The 14,744-nt window shown below is 50.8% G+C and overlaps 2 protein-coding genes across 6 annotated transcripts; one reads left to right on the forward strand and one right to left on the reverse strand.

Annotated features, from left to right (window-relative positions):
* Positions 1-3,489: 3,489 nt before the first annotated feature.
* Positions 3,490-11,133, forward strand: gart (phosphoribosylglycinamide formyltransferase). 5 transcript variants are annotated; one of them, XM_015952231.3, is made up of 23 exons: positions 3,490-3,572; positions 3,698-3,797; positions 4,623-4,775; positions 4,926-5,021; positions 5,099-5,273; positions 5,544-5,655; positions 6,194-6,262; positions 6,331-6,456; positions 6,528-6,615; positions 6,688-6,773; positions 6,836-7,004; positions 7,075-7,306; positions 7,372-7,469; positions 7,542-7,651; positions 7,721-7,919; positions 8,156-8,407; positions 8,490-8,642; positions 8,709-8,912; positions 8,984-9,139; positions 9,207-9,337; positions 9,406-9,547; positions 10,155-10,270; positions 10,454-11,133. In XM_015952231.3, the coding sequence occupies exons 3-23, from the start codon at positions 4,631-4,633 to the stop codon at positions 10,646-10,648; spliced, it is 3,054 nt and encodes a 1,017-aa protein (XP_015807717.1). In that variant the 5' UTR covers positions 3,490-3,572; positions 3,698-3,797; positions 4,623-4,630; the 3' UTR covers positions 10,649-11,133. The 5 variants fall into 5 exon arrangements, with proteins under 5 accessions (XP_015807717.1, XP_015807719.1, XP_054598996.1 ...); XM_015952233.3 differs by having other exon boundaries at positions 4,626-4,775; XM_054743021.2 differs by lacking the exon at positions 10,454-11,133 and having other exon boundaries at positions 9,406-9,626.
* On the reverse strand, positions 10,372-14,337 carry n6amt1 (N-6 adenine-specific DNA methyltransferase 1). The gene is made up of 7 exons (XM_015952234.3): positions 13,979-14,337; positions 13,824-13,910; positions 11,689-11,779; positions 11,540-11,623; positions 11,328-11,469; positions 11,135-11,265; positions 10,372-10,623 (listed from the first exon to the last, which is right to left on the reverse strand). The coding sequence occupies exons 1-6, from the start codon at positions 14,113-14,115 to the stop codon at positions 11,153-11,155; spliced, it is 654 nt and encodes a 217-aa protein (XP_015807720.1). The 5' UTR covers positions 14,116-14,337; the 3' UTR covers positions 10,372-10,623; positions 11,135-11,152.
* Between the last annotated feature and the right edge of the window lie 407 nt (positions 14,338-14,744).

The raw sequence follows: 14,744 nt of genomic DNA on the forward strand, positions 1-14,744 counted from the left end.
CTTCCTGGTAAGGTCTATTCAGGGGTTCTGGAGAGGAGGGTCCGTCGGATTGTTTAACCTCAGATTCAGGAGGAGCAATGTGGTTTTTGTTCTGGCCATGGAATACTGGACCAGCTCTATACCCTTAGGAGGATCCTGGAGGGTGCGTGGGAATTTGCCCAACCAATCTACATGGGTTTTGTGGATTTGGAGAAGGCGTTTGACCGCATCCCTCGGGGGGGCCCTGTGGAGGGTACTCCGGGAGTATGGGGTACCAGGCCCTCTGATACGGGCTGTTAGGTCCCTGTATGACCAGTGTCAGAGCTTGGTCCGCATTGTCGGCAGTAAGTCTGGCTTGTTCCCAGTGAGAGTTGGACTCTGCCAAGGCTGCCCTTTGTCACCGATTCTGTTCATAACCTTTATGGACAGGACTGATAGGCGCTGCCAAGGTGTGGAGGGCATCCATTTTGGTGGCCTGAGGATCAGGTCTCTGCTTTTTGCAGATAATGTGGTTCTGTTGGCTTCATCTCGCTGGAGCGGTTCGCAGCCGAGTGTGAAGCAGCTGGGATGAGAATCAGCTCCTCTAAATCTGAGACCATGGTCTCGATTCGGAAAAGGGTAGAATGCCTTCTCCGAGTCAGGGATGAGGTCCTCCCTCAAGTGGAGGAGTTTAAGTGTCTCGGGGTCTTGTTCACGAGTGAGGGAAAACTGGAGTGTGAGATCGATAGGCGGATTGGTGCTGCATCTGCAGTGATGTGGGCGTTGTACCGGTCTGTTGTGGTGAAGAGAGAGCTGAGTCAGAAGGCGAAGCTCTCGATTTACCGGTCGATCTACGTTCCTACCCTCACCTATGGCCATGAGCTTTGGGTAGTGACCGAAAGAACGAGATCGCGGATACAAGCGGCCGAAATGAGTTTTCTCCGAAGAGTGGCTGGGCTCTCCCTTAGAGATAGGGTGAGAAGCTCGATCATTCGAGAGGGGCTCGGAATAGATCAGCTGCTCCTCCACATCGAGAGGAGCCAGTTGAGGTGGCTCAGGCATCTGGTCAGGATGCCTCCTGGACACCTCCCTGGTGAGGTTTTCCGGGCATGTCCAACCGGGAAGAGACCTAAAGGTAGACCCAGGACACGGTGGAGGGACTATGTCTCTCACCCTTGGGATTCCCTGGGAGGAGCTGGCCCAAATGGCTGGGGAGAGGGAAGTCTGGGCCTCTCGCCTTAAGCCTGATTCATGCTTCTCCATCTGCGTCAGTGCGGAGACACGCAACGCCATTATCCGTCCTTGCGGGCCTGCTGGAGAGCTCTGCAAGGACGGACGGCGTCAAGCTCTCTTTTCTAAACAACCGTCCATCGAGACGGACAAAGCAAGCTTGTGATTGGTCAGGATGCCGCTGTTGTCTACATCGCCACCATTGCGCCCTCAAAAACATAAAGAGAGCCGAGGATAACTAGCGGCAGACACGGAGCAGCTTGAAGAATACCTCGCGAAAAAACTCTAAAAACATGAACGTTTAATTCCCTGTGACTGGAGGAGTGAAAAGATGTGCAGCAAGCCTTTTATTTGTGGACGGAAATGACAGGAAATGTGGGTTTAGTGGTGGCGAGTGCATGAAGAGGTGGAGGAGGATGAGAGACAAATTTGTCTGTTTTAAAAGTCTCTTATAAACAAAAAAACACAAAATAAACACACTATCTTGGACCGGATGCATGGCAGGATACCACAAAACAGCGCTACGCCCTCTGTTGTCCTGGTGGGGAAATGCTTTGCAACACTCCCCAGGAGACCAAGCCCAGGAGACAAGCAATTGTTGGACAAAATGACTTGCTGTGGCATTAATTGCACTAATAGAGCGTCCAAAGAGTCTCCACTTCATTTTTTTCGGTAAGTAAAATTATATTTATGTATTTTAGGTCACTGCCGAGCTGAGCTTAGATTTTAACATGTACTGTTTAACCATGAAATTTTAATGTAATAGGGTAAAACCCAGTGCATTTAACACAATGCTGCATTTTAGAAAATGAGTTGAAATATAACATGGTGGAGCTGGGTTCTGACTATCGGCTTGTGGAGCTCTCGGGAGACCGATGTTTTCCACCCGTTCTCCCCTCCCCGCAGCCCGGCGCATCTCTGTCTGATCGCAGCTTCTGTCTGCTGTGCGGGCTGCTGGCTGTTTCTCCCCGCAGCTCAGCGCATCTCTGTCTGATCGCGGCTTCTGTTTGCTGCGCGGAATGCCGGCTGTTTCTCCCTGCAGCTTGGCGCATCTCTGTCGTATCCCGGCTTATCTTTGATGCGCGGGCTGCCGGCTGGGTCTCCCCGCAGCTTGGCGCATCTCTGTCTGATCGCGGCTTCTGTTTGATGTTCGGGCTGCTGGCTGTTTCTCCCCGCAGCTCAGCGCATCTCTGTCTGATCGCGGCTTCTGTTTGCTGCGCGGAATGCCGGCTGTTTCCTCCCGCAGCTCAGCGCATCTCTGTCGTATCCCGGCTTATCTTTGATGCGCGGGCTGCCGGCTGGGTCTCCCCGCAGCTCGGCGCATCTCTGTCTGCTCGCGGCTTCTGTTCGATGTTCGGGCTGCCGGCTGGGACTCCCCGCAGCTCGGAGCATCTCTGTCTGATCGCGGCTTCTGTTTGCTGCGCGGAATGCCGGCTGTTTCTCCCCGCAGCTAGGCGCATCTGTCTGATCGCGGCTTCAGTTTGATGCGCGGGCTGCCGGCTTGTGGAGCTCTGGGATGGAAACCTTTCCACCCAGTTCTCCCCAGCGGCAGCTCTGCGCATCTCAGATCGCAGCAGCACTTGTCTGCTGTGTGGCTGCCGGCTTGTGGAGGTCTCGGAGACCTCTGTGTTCCACCCGGTTTTACCCAGCGGTCAGCCCGGCGTATCTCTGACTCAGAAGCTCTGGTGTTGTGCACAGTTAACTCCGGTTGTAGCTAGGTTGCTACCTCCGTTAGCTTAGCTCCCTCCTCCACGTTAGCTTTGGGTTAGCCAGGGTTAGCTTCAGGTTAGCTTGTAGCTAGTTCGACCGGGTGTCGTCAGTTGATCCCAGCCTTACAGCCCCACCCTCAGCTCCTCCTCTCTTCCCTTTTTTGTAATTGTCTGGGCTTGACGGAACATGTGACACGGTCAAAATGGCGGTGGTGGCCACCTCCCATTTGGCCTCAAAAACGTGATATTGGAGTCTATGGAAATCGATGTCCAGTATATTTATGTCGATGCAGGAGACAGAGAAGTATGAGGGCAAAACATCTCCGTCCGTGTGTGCGTGTCTCTCCCTTTTGGAGCTGACGTAGAAGCATGAAACAGGCTTTAGGATACCGCTCCCGCGACCACTCTGCATAAGTGGAAAAAAATAAATGGATGGATGGATGGATAGATATCATATTTTTATTAAATTAGCTAAACTATATAATAAATATGTCCTACTTTACTGCGGTAACCATGGTAACTTGTGCTGATTCGTCCTTTAAAAAGCGTTAATAACGTTAGCTTAAAGGCTAGCACTAATGAACTACATTTCCCATGATGCACGTGGCTTTCCCTCCCAAAGGAAGTGGAAGAATCTGAAAAGTTTGTCCCAAGTTTGTGTGGCGGAAGGAAAAGGTGAGTGACGCACGTGGAGGAGCTGGATTGTTTGTTTGTTTGTTTGTTTTGTAGCTGTAGCTCTGGTGCTGCGCGGCTGCGTCACGTTGGACCCACGTGGTGTTTAATCTGTGCTAACCGTGCAGACCCCCCACCCACCGAGGGTCAGTAGAGTGGAGGAGAGGCTACGCACCAGACCCACCGGGCTCCGACTAATTCCTGCACACATCAGACTAAAGCCAACGGGTGAGTGCTTTAATGTGCTGATTCCTGCTTTAAATGGTTAAAAATAACATTGTGTCTCAAACTTTAGTTATTTGTGGATAAATGACGCTTACAGCCTTTTAAATGTACGTTTACTGATTAAATGCTTTGCGTCTTCTTAATAAAATTGCATGAATTTCAGTGCAAATGATAAAAAAGACCTTATAATCAGCAAAAGTTACAATTCCGAAACGATTTACGGGATTTTTATTACTTTACTAAACTTCAGATGATCTGAAGTCACTTTTATTTTTCGCATCTTGTGTTTGCACGTGAGTCACATGATGCGTGAAGCCACCGATTAGTCCATGTTTGACACTCTTTGACTCTTTGGCGTTCTTTGTTTTGTGTCTTATCTGTGGACTTAAGTCTCCTCTCAGATGATGCATCTGCACACCCTGTGTGTGAGTCGGGGATCTGAACTCTGACCTTTGCTTACTTGATTTCCTGTTTCCCCCTGAACTGATGTAAACTCCTGGGCTTGTTCTGAAATGACCAGATAGCGTTCATAAAGGGACCCAGGCTACTTCCTGTTACCCCCAGCCCGTTAACCTGATGAAGGTTTGGACCGAGCATCACACTGACAGTGGACGTGTTTTTGTTCTGGTTGATTAGATCTTGGTTGGAGAGGGTTTAGATCATTTAAGACTGCCGTCTTGAGGAAAGGTCAGAGCTGCTTTACAGCTGTAGTAATGGCTTTTCCTGTAGGTCAGCCTGTGCATGTGATTACCCAGAAACTGGGTCTGAGAGCAGCTGGGTGGTAGAAAATCTATGCACCTCTGATATGTTCTGTTGTTGGTACTGAAGCAGGTGCGATGGCAGAGCGAGTGCTGGTGGTTGGTGGAGGAGGACGGGAGCACGCCCTGGCCTGGAAACTGGCCCAGTCGCCTCAGATCCAACAGGTTCTGGTGGCCCCGGGGAATGCCGGCACAGCCAGCTGTGGCAAGATCAGCAACTCCGGTAAATATGAGCTTTGGGGTTTCGAATATCCAGGATAAATCCTGACAGATGCATCCCAGATCGATGTTTGCTGAGATGTAACGTCGTGCAGCTCTCTACACAGGAAGTGTTTAGACAGTACGGTGGTTACCATGTGTTCCTCTCCTTTAGAGGTGTCTACCAGTAACCACTCCATCCTGGCCCAGTTCTGTAAGGACCACCATGTGGGGCTGGTGGTGGTCGGACCTGAAGCGCCGCTGGCTGCAGGTAAAGCACCTTCAGGGTGGGTTTCTTCCTCTGAGCGACCCTCTTTTCCTCACTTTCATCTGGAACATGTCCTCCAGGTATCGTTGACGACTTGACGGCTGCAGGAGTTCCGTGTTTCGGACCTTCGGCCAAAGCCGCTCAGCTGGAGGCCAGTAAGAGCTTCTCCAAAGCCTTCATGGAGCGACACGGTATTCCCACAGCGCGTTATGGCGCCTTCACCGACCCGGAGGAGGCCTGCAAATACATCCGCAGGTCCGTTCTAAGCCTCTGAAGACGTAAGACTCTTTCTGTTGGTGACCAACAAGAACCGTCGGAGATCAGAGAAAGTTCCTGGAAGAAATTCCTGTTTCTTAGAGACACTTATCCAAACAGCTGCTCCACAGACTGTCTTCACCCACATAGGTCCCAACTTCAGTTCTAAACAACAAAGATCACAGCTGGTCCATCAAAACGCCTGATCTGTTCTGTAATCATCAGTTCTCCTCCTGTTCCTCATCTCTTTACTCCCATTTCTGACTCCAGTGCCGAGTTTCCTGCTCTGGTGGTAAAGGCCAGCGGTCTGGCGGCGGGGAAGGGCGTCATTGTGGCGAAAGACCAGGAGGAGGCCTGTCAGGCGGTGATGGACATCATGAAGGTCTGCTGAAGACACGCTTAACGTTTGGTTCGGATTCAAGGTTATTTAAAGGTGCAATTTGTAGGAGTTCTGCAGTTTAAATAATCCCAAAACAGTCTAGTCTCCATGTTGGAAGGAAGGTCACACTGAGGTCACAGGTCAGTTTTTCTCCTTTCGATTAAAAACAAAGCCAGATGTAGTTCAGATGCTTGCTGACTGATTCGCTGCTGTGCGTTGTCCGTGGGGAGGGGGGTGAATCTCGTAGGCGTGGCACCTGAGCCTGTGGAGGGGGAACGCTGTCTCTAAATTTGCAGCGAGCTAACGTTGCAGCGCCAACGTTTGATTCGACACCAGCAGGTAAAAAACCTCGAGTTTTATAAAGAAACAAATGCAGCAAACAGGAGCGACCCTGCAGCTCAGCACGGCAGTGAGTGACATTTTTGATTTAATAAAATGAACTGCAGTGCCCACATTTGACCACAGGATGTCATTCGTACAAGTTGCACCTTTAAGGGTCAGGGTTAACCCCTAAATAACACCCCCCCATTGGGTCTTCCAGGACCGAGCTTTCGGGTCTGCTGGAGAGACGGTGGTGGTGGAGGAGCTTCTGGAGGGGGAGGAGGTGTCGGTGAGTGTTAACGTCAGATCACCCAGGTGGGGGTGCAGTTCGTAACCCGGGTGGGTGTTGCTCTGTAGTGTCTGTGTTTCAGCGATGGCGTCTCCGTGGCGCCCATGCCTCCAGCCCAGGATCACAAACGGCTTCGGGACGGAGATCTGGGTCCAAACACCGGCGGGATGGGAGCGTACAGCCCGACTCCTCAGGTAGAAGCAGAACCCGCGAAGAACCCCCAGCTGATCCCCTCAGAACCGTTAAATAGGTTTGATTTGAACAGGTGAGTCTGGAGATGCTGCAGCAGATCCGAGAGTCGGTTCTGCAGAGAACCGTAGATGGGATGAAGGAGGAGGGGGCCCCCTACGTGGGTTAGTGTTTTTATTTATCTACCCGGGTTTTACTGGGACCGGTTCTGACTTACGGTGGTTTGTTTGGTTCAGGTGTGCTGTACGCAGGTCTGATGCTGACCCAGCAGGGCCCGAAGGTTCTGGAGTTCAACTGTCGCTTTGGAGACCCGGAGTGTCAGGTGGGTCTCAGGTGGGAATGGGATTAGAGTCTGGATTAGATTACACCTGGGGCTCTCTGCAGGTGCTGCTGCCGCTGCTGCAGAGCGACCTGCACCAGGTGATACTCGACACCATGAGTGGGAAGCTGTCCTCCAGCGCCCCCGTGTGGCTCCAGGACAGCTTTGCAGTCACGGTGGTTCTGGCCAGCGCTGGGTACCCGGGTTCCTACCAGAGAGGGGTGGAGATCCGAGGTAAGGTCTCCGCTGCTTTTGCTGCAGCTGATGTCAGGGCTGCAGGTGCGTCTGACCTGTTGTCCTCCAGGTTTGTCCCTGGTCCAGGACATGGGACTGCAGGTGTTCCACGCCGGCACCGCCCTGAAGGGCGGAGTCGTGGTGTCCAGTGGAGGTCGAGTTCTGACGGTCACAGCTGTAAGACCGTCTCTGGAGACCGCCCTGCAGGCAGCCAATCAGGGCGCAGCCGCCGTGGACTTCCCTGGGGCCGTGTACCGTAGAGACATCGGCCACCGGGCCTTGGCCCACCTGAACCAGAACCGGTGAGGGATCACGGTGAGCTTTGCTCATCGTGAAACGCTAGAAGCTAAAGTTTGTTTGTGTCCAGCTGCGGCCTGACCTATAAGGACAGCGGAGTGGACATCGCTGCGGGGAACAAGCTGGTGGACATCATCAGACCTCTGGCCAAGGCCACGTCACGCCCCGGTAACCATGGTAACCTGGGTTTTACCGGCTCTGGGGTCCGGCCGTGCCGCTAAAGTCTGAACTTTGTCTCAGGATGTAACGCTGAACTCGGAGGATTCGCCGGGCTCTTTGACCTGAAGGCAGCGGGGTTCGTCGACCCGGTTCTGGTCTCGGGGACGGACGGCGTCGGGACCAAACTCAAGGTTGGACTCCTGCTGTGGTTCTGTCTCCAGGTCTGGAGCTTACGTGACCTTTGTTTGACCTCCCACCAGGTGGCGCAGGCGTGTGGCCAGCACGGTGGTCTGGGTCAGGACCTGGTGGCCATGTGTGTCAACGATGTGCTGGCTCAGGGGGCGGAGCCTCTCTTCTTCCTGGACTACTTTTCCTGCGGGAGGCTGGATGTGGGCGTGGCCTCTGTGGTCGTCGGTGGCATCGCTAAGGCGTGTGAGGCGGCCGGCTGCGCTCTGCTGGGTCAGTTGGGTTATTACAGATGACCAATATGTTTCATTTTCCATTTTTGGTTCTTTTTTAAACACAAATAAGGTTTTTCTTTACCTTGCTGACGTTTCGTTGGCGGCCGCCAACGAAACGTCAGCAAGGTAAAGAAAAACCTTATTTGTGTTTAAAAAAGAACCAAAAATGGAATTTGAAGATAAACACAGAAAGAACGTACAAAAGATGCTGATGCCGTGTTTGTCCTCTGACAGGCGGCGAGACGGCGGAGATGCCGGGCGTCTACGCCCCGGGCGAGTACGACCTGGCGGGGTTCTGTGTGGGGGCGGTGGAGCGAGGGGGGTTGCTGCCTAGGCTGGAGGACATCTCTGAGGGGGACCTGCTGATCGGGCTGGCGTCCTCGGGGGTCCACAGTAACGGGTTCAGTCTGGTCCGTAAGGTCCTGGAGCAGGCCGGGCTGAGCTACAGCGCCCCCGCTCCGTTTGGGAGGCAGGGCCAGAGCGTCGGTGAGGGTTAGGATCAGCATTCCTGATATTCCTGCTCAGCTTTAGGGATAATCGTCCTCTTCTCCTTCTGCTGCGGTTTCAGGCGAGGTCCTGCTGACTCCCACCAACATCTACAGCCGGCCGCTGCTGCCGGTCCTGCGCAGCGGCGCCGTCAAGGCGTACGCTCACATCACAGGGGGGGGTCTCCTGGAGAACATCCCCCGGGTTCTGCCCCGGGAGCTGGCTGTGGAGTTAGGTGAGAGGAGAGGATGATTATGGGATGTTTAACGTGTGCTAATGCTAACGTGTCTCCATGACATAGACGCATCCCGCTGGACCATCCCTCCGGTCTTCTCCTGGCTCCACACCGAAGGCCGTGTGAGTGAGGAGGAGATGAGCAGAACCTTTAACTGTGGCGTGGGGGCGGTGCTTGTGGTGGCCCCCGTTGATGCTCAGAGGGTCCTGCGCCAGCTCCAGGTCCACCTGGACGCTTGGATCGTCGGTTCTGTGGTCCACAAACAACCCGGTTAGAGAATGGAGAACCTCTGGGCTCCGACATCGACCACCTCGGTTTCTCATGGTGCGTTTGTGACACAGGAGCACCGGCCGTGATGGTCCGTAACCTGACCCAGAGCCTGCTGAATGTGGGAGGAGCTTCTGGCGAGGAGCCAGAGGTCTCCACCAGCGGTTGCCATGGAAATGGCATCACACAACACAAGCGCATGAGAGTGGGGGTGCTCATCTCAGGAACAGGTGTGATGTTGAGAAGATAATCTGTGAGGTTGTACTTTATGGGTAATCTGTGTTTTGGACCTCTAAGGCACCAACCTGCAGGCGCTGATGGAGCAGGCCAAGCGTCCTTCTAGCTCCGCCCAGATCGTGGTGGTTATCTCCAACAGACCCGGGGTTCTGGGTCTGAAGAAAGCGTCTCTGGCTGGGATCCAGACCCGGGTGAGCTCCTCACGAGAACCACCTTCTATGATCTTCTGTAGCACGTTAACTAACTCAGACCCAACCAGGTGGTGGACCACAAGCTGTACGGCAGCCGGGCCGAGTTTGACGGCACCATCGACCGGGTTCTGGAGGAGTTCGGCGTGGAGCTGGTGTGTCTGGCTGGATTCATGAGGATCCTCACCGGAACGTTTGTGAGGAAATGGAGAGGTGTGAGGACACACACGCACGCGCGCGCTTCCACTGTCGGACCTTCAGGGTAAACTTCCCATCCTGCGTGTGTCTCCAGGTAACCGGGCCAGACGTTTTCAGGACTTTCTGATCAAAACTTTTGGTTACCTCATCCTGATTGGTTGTAACTCAGTAGGAAATGACATCAGCTGACGTCATCCTTTAAATGAGCTTTTGGATTAGATGACGCTGGACTTGTTTAATTACTGTTACTGCTGATGCTTTTGGCGCTGGTCAGTGACATCACTACCTGCTGAAGCAGCGGTCATGTGCTGACCGGCTTAGTGGCCTAGTGGTGGAGTGCCCGCCCTGAGACTGGGAGATCAGGGTTCGATTCCTGGTCGGGTCATACCAAAGACTTAAAAAAAAAAAAAAGCAGCTCACCGCTTCCCCAGGGGATGGGTCAAATGCTGAGAACAAATGTTACACACACATCAGTGTGATGGGACTTAAATCTGTCCTCGAAGGCTGGAGACAGAACTGCCGAGGGGACTGGGACACCCCCGTCCCAGAAATGACTCTGAAGCTCCGACAGTGGACAATACTCATGCACTTCAGGCTTGCTCTAACATGTTTACTCCCTCAGGGAAGCTGCTGAACATCCACCCGTCCCTGCTGCCCTCCTTTAAGGGAGTCAACGCCCAGAAACAGGCCCTTCAGGCAGGGGTTCGGGTCACTGGCTGCACGGTGCACTTCGTAGCAGTAAGTCGGGTTTAAAGAGAAACCTCTAGCTGGGTTAGGTTTATTAGTAAAGTCTAAGCAGAAGCTACATCCACAGGTGGAAAGAGACAAACATGCACTGGTTCTGGTGCTTTACATGTTTATTAGTTTCTGGTTAAATCAGAACCGTGCCAGAGTCCGACCAGAGTCTCCCCGTTTCTGCAGGAGGAGGTGGACGCAGGAGCCATCATAGTGCAGGAGGCCGTCCCCGTGATGGTTGGAGACACAGAAGAGTCTCTATCGGATCGGATCAGGGAGGCGGAGCACCGGGCGTTCCCTGCAGCTCTGGAGCTGGTTTCCAGTGGGTCGGTGCTGCTGGGCGATGATGGAAACATCTGTTGGAAGTCCCAGAATAAATAAATCCTAAAGCATGACGGCCCTGTTATCGATGACATCACCTGGTCTAAACATCACATGACCTGCCTCATCTTGGGTAAAGGTTATTCCACCATCTGATCAGCTTCAGACCTGGACTCACCTGTCTGAGGTATCAGAACCAGTCCACCTTAACCAGTCTGGGTGCTGGACCTATATTTACTCTAGTCTTCAGCTGCGGCCAACAGCAGCTGTCAGTCATGAGGTGGGCGGGGTGAAAAGTGACCAATGAGGCAGTTCTGTTACATGATGCTTTAGAGTACGCTGATGTCATAAATACCCAAAGGGCTTGCCCTACTCAACAGTATTACCTCCTGTTTACGGTAAACCACAGCTGTTAGTTTATCCTGGGTGGTGTTTACCTGCCCTACCACACCTGATGACTCACCTGTCATGGGTTATGGAACTAGAGCCAAATTCCTGCTGTAATGTGTGATTAGTGCATGTTGACAAATAAAAATGTCTCCGTACTTGTGAGGATTCATCGCTTCACGTTTGTCTCCTGCTGAAGCGAAGGACGGACAAACGTTCGTTTCCTGCTCTGGTGGACGAGCACAGCTCTCCCTCTAGTCCACGCTGGCCCAAAAGCTCCACAATCTCCTCTGTAATAATAATAATTAGTTCTGCTGCAGGTGAGTGTCTGGTTCTACTTCCATCTGCACACCTGGGTGGTTCTCAGCGATGGTGACCAGGTAGAACAGGCCTCTCTGGGACAGAAGCTGAGCTGCTGCTGGGAGGAAACGGTCGGTCACCTCTCGGCCTCGTTCTCCACCAGCCCAGGAAGCCTCTATGCCTCTGCCCCCCACCTGGAAGACATGATGACGATCAACACCTATAGTCTGGTCACATGACCTGCTCTGCATGGAGCTCACCTACCTCTTCAGAAGGTGTCACCACATAGGGGGGATTGAAGAGGATCACATCGACCAGCCCACACAACCTCGGCATCAGGCTCTCTGCCTAAAGACCAACAAGTCAGCGTCTGATTTACCCGTGTGTGTGTGGGTGTGTGTGTGCACTCTCACCAGGTCTGTGAGGACGGGCTGCAGTGAAACACTGTTACAGGAAGCTGTTGTTGCCGTGCAACCAGCTGCTGCAGGATTCACATCAGTGCAGCTAGAAGATTAGAGCAGAGAAATCAGAGGTGTGTGTGTGCTCCAGTCGTAATCAGGATGAGTGGTGAAAGCTCGTTGTTTCATGTGAGGCGTTATAACAGATTTGGTGTCTGAAAGAATAAATCGGAGGTAATAAGTAGGAATTATTCATAAAGTCCACAGCAGAAAACCTAGAGTCAGTTTTTGAGTCAACACCGAAACTATAGGAGTTGGTGTGTTTAACGGTCTAGTTTGCTTTTAGCACCCCCTAGTGTCCGTTTAGTAGAACTTCTCTCCTTGCTGTGCGTTTGTTTTCAACACCTTAATCTGTAAAATTGTTTCCTCAGCCATCCTAAAATGTGGAATATGGAACATATTTAAATAAATAATACCTCCACGTGGCGCTGAGAGGTGTGCAGGATGGGCGTACAGTTTTTCCTTTAAAAAAAGAAAATAATTTTATTTGGTTGGGCATGACACCGGGTTCATGTCTACGTCTACCAGCCACTAGGGGGCGCCGTTAGGCTAAAATGATGGTCGGCGAGGCTGGGACTGCAAAAAGAGACTCGACAAGTCAAGCCGCTGATTCGGAGTCCAGAAGATGTCCTAAAAGTAAAAACTGTTGTAAATAAACACATTAGTAGAAATGAGTCGTTATCCTGTACGGTTTGTCTCTGGACGCGGCGATGGATGTCGCAATAGTGTGTTTCATATTCAACCTTTAATGTCTACAGGATTCACTACATTAAACACATCAGATGTGTTTGTGATGCTGGAAGCAGACTGCAGCGCCAGGTGTTTCAGCTCTTTTTTTCCCCTCAGCCCAACAGGTAGCGGGTGCCACTCTGAATTACACACACACAGATCTAGATACACACACACACACACAGATCTAGATACACACACACACACAGATCTAGATACACACACACACACAGATCTAGATACACACACAGATCTAGATACACATACACAGATCTAGATGCTCACACACAAAACTAGATGCACACCCATCTAGATATACACAAATCTAGGTACACACACACAGATCTAGATACACACCCATCTAGATGTACACAAATCTAGGTACACACACACAGATCTAGATACACCCATCTAGATATACACAAATCTAGATACACATACACACACACACACACTTGATCTTCTTAGTCCCTACACCCCCAGCAGGTCCCTGAGGTCCAGTGACCAAAGCCTACTGGTTGTGCAGCACCAGGCTAAAGACCAAAGGTGACAGATCATTTGCTGCTGTGGCCCCCAGACTCTGGAACTCTCTCCCCCTGAGCCTGAGATCAGTGGTCTCCTTTAAAAAGCAGCTGAAGACTCACTTGTTCAAGCTGGCTTTTGTATGATCTTCTTCACCACTCTCTCTTTATTCTGCTCTCCCCACCTATTCCACCTTCCTTAGGATCCACTGATTTCCCTCTTTCCTATTCACTCTCTCTCTTTCTTAACATTTTTTCTTTTAAATCCCAATTGCCTATTTTTGCTCATTTTAAATATATTTTTAAACATTTTCTAAATGCTTTTTTAAATTTTTACTTTTTGTTGTTTTTGTGAAGCGCCTCGTGATTTTTATCCTGAGAGGCGCTATAGAAATGATCTTTTCTTTTTCACAGACATCTAGATTCACACACAAATCTAGACACACACACAGATCTAGATACACACACACACACAGAGATCTAGATACACACACAAACACACAGATTTAGATATACACACACATACAGAGATCTAGATACACACACGCACATAGATTTAGATAACTACACACACACACACAGATTTAGATTACACACACACACACACACACACACACACATATATATATATATATATATATATATATATATATATATATATATATATATATATATATATATATATATATATATATATCTGGATACACACATACAGATATTTTGAGACTTTTCGCTCCTTCCACTAGACTTTATATTTATACAACGTGCAATACATAATTATGGTGAGTGTGATAATCACCTTTTATTACCTGGACAGGTGACAGAGTCAGAACAACTCACATGTAAACAGCTGACGGTCCGACCACTGATGCCAGGAAAGCAGACACGACACCGGAACCGCTTCCCACCTCCAGACAGACACACGGGCTGGAGACAGCAGCCAGGATCAGTGCTTAGACCTAAACATGGACACAAGCAGCAGCTCGGAGACCAACCTCATCCTCTGCAGCCTCTCTGCGTCTTTCTCCAGCGCGTCTATCAGCAGGAACGAGTCCTGCGCGGGTTCATAAACGTCCCGAAAGTCCCCGCGTCCCACGTGGGAGTAAAGTGGAGTGGGGAAAGCGCTACACATGCTGGGACTGTCCTCATACACACACGTCTCTGTCTGTCCTCCGCGTGTCCATGTTAGGGAGTAAGGGACTTCCGGTAACAAGCAACCGGATAAGCTAGCTTTAGTGCGGGGTGTAAAGTGTTACTCGGAACGTCGTCAAAGTTAAAACTCTTCCTGAAGGAAATGTCCGGTGTGTGCTATTTAGAACGTTTGGTGGGAGCACGCCGCGTCTTCGTTCACAACAAAGTCACGTGACAAACATCATTTCCGTCTGTTTACAGTTAGCGCCCCCAGCGTTCCGGAGGGGATGTAGTTCATTTAACTAGCAGTTTGGTTGGGTAGCAGCATTTTAGATACGAGTAATTTATGAATATTTACTAAATAAAGCCACCGATATTTCACATCAAACCCTAAATACATTCGTTCTACTTAAAATACCTTTAATCAGTTCAAATAGTTTAAAATTCAAACTATGGGCCTGTTTGACAACTGTGGTTAGATGAGATAAAACACACTTCTTTAATATATAGCTGAAAAAAAAATAAGATAAAAATATGTCGCTGAATACAATTTATCTGTCTGTCTGTCTGTCCGTCCGACCCGAGGAACTTTGAATTCATGAAAATAATCTGGTGTCGAAAGAAAGACTC

Source organism: Nothobranchius furzeri, chromosome 14 (genome assembly GCF_043380555.1).
Source record: "Nothobranchius furzeri strain GRZ-AD chromosome 14, NfurGRZ-RIMD1, whole genome shotgun sequence".
Lineage (NCBI taxonomy): Eukaryota > Metazoa > Chordata > Actinopteri > Cyprinodontiformes > Nothobranchiidae > Nothobranchius > Nothobranchius furzeri.

What these genes read in the sequence shown, in the direction of transcription:
- gart (XM_015952231.3), top strand. Translation starts at nt 4,631, where the DNA reads ATGGCAGAGCGAGTGCTGGTGGTTGGTGGAGGAGGACGGGAGCACGCC. An exon ending in GGCCGGCTGCGCTCTGCTGG is followed by an intron (nt 7,920 to 8,155) that starts GTCAGTTGGGTT and finishes GTCCTCTGACAG; the next exon opens with GCGGCGAGACGGCGGAGATG. An exon ending in GAGGCAGGGCCAGAGCGTCG is followed by an intron (nt 8,408 to 8,489) that starts GTGAGGGTTAGG and finishes CTGCGGTTTCAG; the next exon opens with GCGAGGTCCTGCTGACTCCC.
- n6amt1 (XM_015952234.3), bottom strand. Translation starts at nt 14,115, where the DNA reads ATGTGTAGCGCTTTCCCCACTCCACTTTACTCCCACGTGGGACGCGGG. An exon ending in GAGAGGCTGCAGAGGATGAG is followed by an intron (nt 13,911 to 13,978) that starts GTTGGTCTCCGA and finishes TGCTGTCTCCAG; the next exon opens with CCCGTGTGTCTGTCTGGAGG. An exon ending in CATCGCTGAGAACCACCCAG is followed by an intron (nt 11,266 to 11,327) that starts GTGTGCAGATGG and finishes TTATTATTACAG; the next exon opens with AGGAGATTGTGGAGCTTTTG.